At 52.9% G+C, this 7,429-nt stretch overlaps 1 protein-coding gene across 1 annotated transcript in view; it reads left to right on the forward strand.

Moving 5' to 3' along the window:
• RNF213 (ring finger protein 213) overlaps window positions 1–7,429 on the forward strand; it is a 148,406-nt gene that overhangs the window by 87,643 nt on the left and 53,334 nt on the right. Inside the window, exons 19-23 of the mRNA XM_011933207.1 lie at window positions 462–627; window positions 2,210–2,427; window positions 3,653–3,793; window positions 3,900–4,064; window positions 5,853–7,008. Of these exons, the coding sequence (XP_011788597.1) occupies window positions 462–627; window positions 2,210–2,427; window positions 3,653–3,793; window positions 3,900–4,064; window positions 5,853–7,008 (1,846 nt within the window). The remainder of the gene's footprint in view (window positions 1–461; window positions 628–2,209; window positions 2,428–3,652; window positions 3,794–3,899; window positions 4,065–5,852; window positions 7,009–7,429) is intronic.

The raw sequence follows: 7,429 nt of genomic DNA on the forward strand, positions 1-7,429 counted from the left end.
AGGCAGAGGTTGCAGTGAGCTGAGATCGTGTCACTACATTCCAGCCTGGGCAACAAGAGTGAAACTCAGTCTCAAAAAAAAAAAAAAAAAAAAAAATATGGAATCACACCCATTTACACTTGAACCCTAGTGCATGTCCTTGAGGAAGCAGCTGCTCTGGGCCTTTACTGATAAAGCAGAAAAAGCAACAGTAGTTACCTGGCAGGGTTACGTGAGGAACTGATTTTACAGTCCACATAAAATGCTAAGTGGAATGTCAGGTTCCCAGGACTCATAGTTACTCTTGATGAGGGAGAAACAGCCGTGGGGGTTAGATCATCCAATTCAAGGGTAAGAGCTCGTGCGCCTGTTGTCACAGCAGTGGTGAGGGTGGGGCTGCTGTGATGGTCGGTGCTTGCAGCTCACAGATCCCGGGGTTCTGGTTCATGAGTTCCAGTCCACACTAGAGCTTTTTCTTGCAGACTGATGACTTTGACAATTTTCGCCATGAAACCCTGGACCAAATCAACCAGGAGCTCATCCAGGCCAAAAAGCTGCTCCAGGACGTCAGCGAGGCCCGGTGCGAGGGGCTGAAGGCTCTGTCCCTGAGGAAGGAGTTCATTCGCTGGGTCCGGGAGGCTCTTGGAGGTAAAATCAGCCTTTGGGGTTGCCTGGAAGTCTGGAGAAAGTTTTCAGATGGCGCACCGTGTGGCGTTCCTAAACTCTTCGGAAATACCTCCCTTTGGCCAAGGGCTCTGTGAAGGCCAGAAAGACGTTGCCTGCATGCTTTAGGGAGATGGGCATTGCTCACAGAGTTCACATCGGTACAGTATCTCCTTGTGCTGGTGTAAAAGCCACTCACCTGGCCACACCCCGCCACTTGGGATGCTGTAAATGACTCAGGTTCCTTTTCCTTAAAATCTTGCCCCCCTTCAGCTTTTTCTTCCAGTAGATTTTTTACTGGAGGACAAGGGGAGCTCCTGCCCACAGAGAGTTGGTTGTTTTTTTTTTTTTTTATTTTGAGACGGAGTCTCGCTCTGTCATCCAGGCTGGAGTGCAGTGGTGCGATCTCGGCTCACTGCAACCTCCGCCTCCCGGGTTCACACCATTCTCCCGTCTCAGCCTCCCGAGTAGCTGGGACTACAGGCGTCCACCATCACGCTCGGCTAATTTTTTGTATTTTTAGTAGAGATGGGGTTTCACCATGTTGGCCAGGCTGATCTCGAACTCCTGACCTGAGGTGATCCACCCATCTCGGCCTCCCAAAGTGCAGGTGTGAGCTACCGTGCCCAGCCCCACAGATTTTTCTCACAAGCTCTCCGTCGAGGCTGTGTATTTCTTGGCAGCCTCTTCAGTTCTGTGGCTTAGATGTTGGCGGAGGAGAGAGGAAGAGGCAGAGGAGACAGGAGGGGGACATAGGCGGCAGTGCAGGTGTGCTGGGGGGTCTGGGGGCCACCACCTTCTGGACTGCAGGCTCTGGTTCTCTTGGGAGAGCTGCCGCTTTCAACGGTGGACGCTTTGGTCCACGCTGATGCACATCCTTCGATTAGTGATTTATCTGAGGGGAATGATCTGAGTGTTTCATAGTTAATTGTGAACATGTTATTTACAGCTGAGCCTTGGTTTCTTTTTGTTTAAATGGTACTGTTGTGTGCACTGAAGGAAACAGGGTACACCAAAAGCGCAGTAGAGTGCCTGGGACACTGAAGTTGCTGAGGAACGGCGAGAGATTGTTCAGTGGTATTAACAAACACTAGAGGCTGGGCGAGGTGGCTCACACCTGTAATCCCAGCACTTTGGGAGGCCAAGGCGGGTGAATCACCTGAGGTCAGGAGTTGGAGACCAGGCTGACCAACACAGCAAAACCCCGTCTCTACTAAAAATATAAAAAATTAGCCAGGCGTGGTGGTGGGCGCCCGTCATCCCAGCTACATGGGAGGCTGAGGCAGGAAAATCACTTGAACCTGGAAGGCAGAGGTTGCAGTGAGCTGAGATCGTGTCACTACATTCCAGCCTGGGTGACAGAGTGAGACTCTGTCTCAAAAAAAAAAAAAAAAAAAACACTACAAAAGATTAGGTGTTCTGGACTCTTACTGAAAGCAGAAAGTGGACAGAACCTTAAAAATTTATGAAATATCCATTTCAGCTTCAGTAAGGATTACTGCCCAAGACCGAGTCTTGTGCTATCACGGAATAGTCCCACGCTGACCTCCCCTCTTCTCTTCCCCAGGCATCAACGAGCTGAAGGTGTTTGTGGACCTGGCCTCCATCTCAGCGGGGGAGAATGACATTGACGTGGACCGGGTGGCCTGCTTCCACGACGCCGTGCAGGGCTACGCATCCCTGCTGTTTAAGCGGAACCTCAGGGTGGACTTCGATGCATTCATGAAGCATCTGAAAAAACTGTGGAAGGCTCTGGACAATGACCAGTACCTGCCCAGGAAACTGGTGAGTCTTATTCTGGCTCTAATGCAGATTACATTGAATACAGCGTGGCTTAGCAACATTAGGGGAGTGATTGCAAACGGTGGTACACCTGTGTGGTAGGTTTGTACACAGCCATTTTCAATGATATTTGAAAAGCTTTTCTTCCTAAATGGAAATTCACCATCTTGTTACTTAGAAAGCAGGATACAAAATTACATGACACACAGTAATCTCTAAGGTGCAAAACACACGTGGAAAAAAGACAGAAAGGAAATATGCTGACATGTTGCCAGGAGTTTTCTCTGAATGGTTGTAATTGTCATTTTATTCTGTTACTTTTTGTTATTTTCTATAATTGATACAATATTTTATCAGAAAAAAGTAAACATTTACAATTAGCCCAGCGTGGTGGTGTGCGCCTGTAATCCCAGCTACTCTGGAGGCTGATACACGAGAATTGCTTGAACCTGGAGGCAGAGATAGCAGTGAGCTGAGATCGCACCCCTGCACTCCAGCCTGAGCGACAAAGTGAGACTCTGTCTCATAAAACAAGAAAAGGAAAGAAAAAAGTAAACATTTAAATTTAAGTAAACTACCTGTAGCAGGGTCTGAATTGACTTATGCAGCTTAACTAGATAGCTGGGCCAGCCTGGGGACGGCTGCTCTGCAGGTGGGTGGAGGAAAAAGTGTCATATGGAAGGGCAGGTAAAGCTGTCTTCATTTCTCTGCTAGAAACTCAGGAGAGTTTCCAAACAAAACCCTCTGTTGTTTTTCCTGAGCTCCTCTTACTGTGACTGGGGGCCACAGAAGGACACAGAGGACTTGGGACTCCCACAGCCATTGCTTCCAGCGTCATTCCCTGAGGGCTCTCTGCACTGGCTCTCTGCACTGGGGACCTGGCAGAATGATGGCGTCTGGTGGAGAGGCAGGCGGGCAGCTGCTCATTCCCTTCTGCTCCTCCACAAATATAAGCCAAGTGCCCCCACGTGCCAGCCGGGACACCAGGCACTAGAGGAAATGTGGGTGAACAGCGAGTACAAAGCAGCACTGAGTGACACATCACGTTGTCAGGGTGGTGGCACCTGGTCCAGCCGGGGCGCTGGGTGGGCGACGGCAGCCTGAGCCCTGGGGACGCGTGTGGAGAAGGCTGTGCAGCGAGGCAGAGGCGGGAGGCCGACCGCAGGAGGGAGAGGGGCAAGATGCTGTCTCCAGCTGTGGCCCGTGTTCTCTCCTTTTGTCCCCACAGTGTGACTCTGCCAGGAACTTGGAGTGGCTGAAGACTGTGAAGGAGAGTCATGGGTCTGTGGAACTCTCATCCCTGACCCTGGCCACGGCCATCAACCAAAGAGGCATCTATGTGATCCACGTACCCAAAGGTGGCCAAAAGGTGAGCGGTCCCCAACCCTCGGTGCAGCTGCGGCCTGTCTGCAGGCTGCTGCCAGTCCAGGGCCTCTGCCCCCAGGAAAGTGACTTCTCACCTGTGTTCTTCACAGATTTCCCCAGACACGGTTCTGCACTTGGTCCTTCCTGGGAGCCCTGGCAGCCACGAGGAGCCACGGGAGTACTCTTTAGAGGAGCTGAAGGAGCTTTTGAACAAGTTGATGCTGATGTCTGGCAAGAAGGATCATAACAACACGGAAGTGGAGAGGTTTTCAGAGGTGAGGGCCCATCTTTGCAGCAGCGCTAAGCTGGTGGCGTCATCTCATCCGTGAGGGCTGGGTACCCCCAAGAAAACGGAAAGGGTTTGACTTGGGATTTGCCTGATAAGAAGGGCTCTGCTCTTAGGTCCACGGAGAGGAGAGTTGGCACATTTGTAGGGTGCATGGAACTCCAGTCTGTGGCGCCAGAGAGAGGTCTTAAGGCGGGCAGGACCCTGGGTTAGTCCCTCCTTATCACCTGTAGGATGAACACTGCAAGCTGGCAGCCTGTCCACTGCGCTGAGAAGGTCGGTCACCCAGCAGATAGCCCTTAGACACTTGAATTGCCTCTCCCACTCTGTAAATTGGCAAGAATCCAAATAACTAAGATTTAGATGGACAGAACAGAAGGAATCATATGGAGAATGGTGTACTGGTTTACATAACAGTCTCTCAATTTTATTATGGGTGCTTTCTTTAAAGTTGATTTGTACTTTACAAATGGTATCCTTTATCTCTGCTGGGTGCGGTGGCTCACACCTGTAATCCCAGCACTTTGGGAGGCCAAAGTGGGAGGATCATTTTAGCCCAGGAGTTCATGACCAGCCTGGGCAACATAGTGAGACCCTGTCTCAAAAAGTATGAAGTGTTTTTTTTTTTTTTCCCAATTAAAAAAAGATAATTAAAAAAAATTAAAACAGCCTGGGCACCATGGCTCACACCTGTAATCCCAGCACTTTGGGAGCCCGAGGCGGGCCTATCACTTGAGGTCAGGAGTTTGAGACCGGCCTGGCTGATATGGTGAAACCCCGTCTCTACCAAAAATACAAAAATGCATGGTGACAGGTGCCAGTAATCCCAGCTGCTCAGGAGACTGAGGCAGGAAAACTGCTTGAACCTGGGAGGCGGAGGTTGTAGTGAGCCGAGATCGCACCACTGCCCTCCAGCCTGGGCAACAATGCGAGACTTCATCTCAAAAAAAATTAAAAAATTAAAACAAGGCCAGGCGCAGTGGCTCACGCCTGTAATCCCAACAACTTTGGGAGGCCAAGGGCAGTGAATCACGAGATCAGGAGATCGAGACCATCCTGGCTAACATGGTAAAACCCTGTCTCTACTAAAAATACAAAAAATTAGCCAGGCGTGGTGGTGGGTGCCTGTAGTCCCAGCTGCTCGGGAGGCTGAGGCAGGAGAATGGCATGAACCCGGGAGGCACAGCAGCTTGCAGGGAGCTGAGATCGTGCCATTGCACTCCAGCCTGGGCGACAGAGTGAGACTCTGTCTTAATAAAAATAATAATTAGGTCGGGCACGTTGGCTCACGCCTATAATCCCAGCACTTTGGGAGGCCAAGACGGGCAGATCACGAGGTCAGGAGATCGAGACCATCCTGGCTAACAGGGTGAAACCCCGTCTCTACTGAAAATACAAAAAAATCAGCTGGGTGCGGTGGCGGGCGCCTGTAGTCCCAGCTACTTGGGAGGCTGAGGCAGGAGAATGGCGTGAACCCAGGAGGCGGAGCGGGCAGGGAGCCGAGATCGCGTCACTGCACTCCACTGGGCGACAGTGCTAGACTCCATCTCAAAAAAAAAAAATTAAAAAAAATTTTTAAAACTGATACCGTTTATCTCTACAATGACTCTTTTCCTCATAAGAGTTCTCGGGTGGGTTGTATAGATGAGGAGGGCGGCCTTGTGAGCGCAGATCATGCAGTGGGCCCGTGGACAGGTAGGCCTGTGTGCTGTTGCAGAGTGGCGTGTCGCCCTCTCGCGTGGCTCTGTGAGCCAACCTCGTGGTTCTTCGTCTCCAGGTCTTCTGCAGCGTGCAGAGGCTCAGCCAGGCCTTCATCGACCTGTGCTCTGCTGGGAATATGCTGTTCAGGAGCTGGGTCGCCATGGTCTACTGCTCCCCCCAGCAGGGTGTGTCCATCCGAATGAACTTTGGCTTGGAGCTGGTGCCGCAGCTGGTGGAGGGTGGAGATGTCACTGAGCTGCTGGCAGCCCTCTGCAGGCAGATGGAGCACTTCCTTGACAGCTGGAAGGAATTCGTGACCCAGAAGCGGATGGAACACTTTTACCTCAACTTCTACACAGCAGAGCAGCTGGTTTACCTGAGCACTGAGCTCAGGAAGCAGCCGCCCAGTGACGCCGCCCTAATGATGCTGTCCTTCATCAAAAGCAACTGCACCCTAATGGATGTCTTAAGGGCCTCTGTGGGGTGCGAGAGTGAGGCCGCCAGGTACCGCGTGAGGACAGTCACGGAAGAGCTCCCGCTGATGCTCTTCTCGGAGTTCAGCCTGGTGGACAAGCTAAGGGTCATCATGGAGCAGTCCATGGGGTGCCTTCCTGCCTTCCTGCCCGACTGCCTCGACCTGGAGACCCTTGGCCGCTGTCTGGCTCACCTGGCAGGGATGCGTGGGTCTCTCGTGGAGCGGCATCTCCCGAGAGGCCTGCATGTCGGCCAGCCCAACCTGGTTGTGTGTGGCCACTCGGAGGTGTTGCCAGCCGCCCTGGCTGTCTACATGCAAACCCCGAGCCAGCCCCTGCCCACCTACGATGAGGTGCTGCTCTGCACCCCGGCAACCACCTTTGAGGAGGTGGCACTGCTGCTGCACCGCTGCCTGACCCTGGGCTCCCCGGGGCACAAGGTCTACAGCCTGCTGTTCGCAGATCAGCTGAGCTACGAGGTGGCACGCCAAGCCGAGGAGCTCTTCCAGAAACTGTGCACGCAGCAGCACCGGGAAGACTACCAGCTCGTGATGGTCTGCGATGGGGACTGGGAGCACTGCTACCTCCCCTCTGCCTTCAGCCAGCACAAGGTCTTCGTCACCCCCCAGGCACCCCTCGAGGCCATCCAAGCCTACCTGGCAGATCACTACCGGGTCCCGAAGCAGACCCTGTCGGCAGCGGCCGTGTTCAAGGACCGCCTGTGTGTTGGGATCGTGGCCTCGGAGCGAGCAGGTGTTGGTAAGGAGAGCGGCAGGGTGGGCGGGCCCCGTCTCCCAGGGACTGCCCGGGGACCTTCCCCCTCCAGCACATGAAGCCTGTCTGAGGGTGGAGAAACTGAGGCTCAGCGAGGGCGTGATTCATCTGTGGGTGTCAATCAGGGTCTGTGCCAGAACCAGGCACCCTGGTCACCTGGTCTCCCACAGTGGGCATTCCCTAGGAGCCCCATTCCCTTCCTCCTCTCAGCAAACATCTCTGCAGTGTACTGTTTTTTTTTTTTTCTTTTTGAGACGGAGTCTTGCTGTGTCACCCAGGCTGGAGTGCAGTGGCGTGATCTCAGCTCACTGCAACCTCCGTTTTCTGGGTTCAAGCGATTACCCTGCCTCAGCCTGCTGAGTATTTAGGATTACAGGTGCCCACCACCATGCCTGGCTAATTTTTG

Source organism: Colobus angolensis, unplaced genomic scaffold (genome assembly GCF_000951035.1).
Source record: "Colobus angolensis palliatus isolate OR3802 unplaced genomic scaffold, Cang.pa_1.0 Scaffold1, whole genome shotgun sequence".
Taxonomy (NCBI): Eukaryota; Metazoa; Chordata; class Mammalia; order Primates; family Cercopithecidae; genus Colobus; species Colobus angolensis.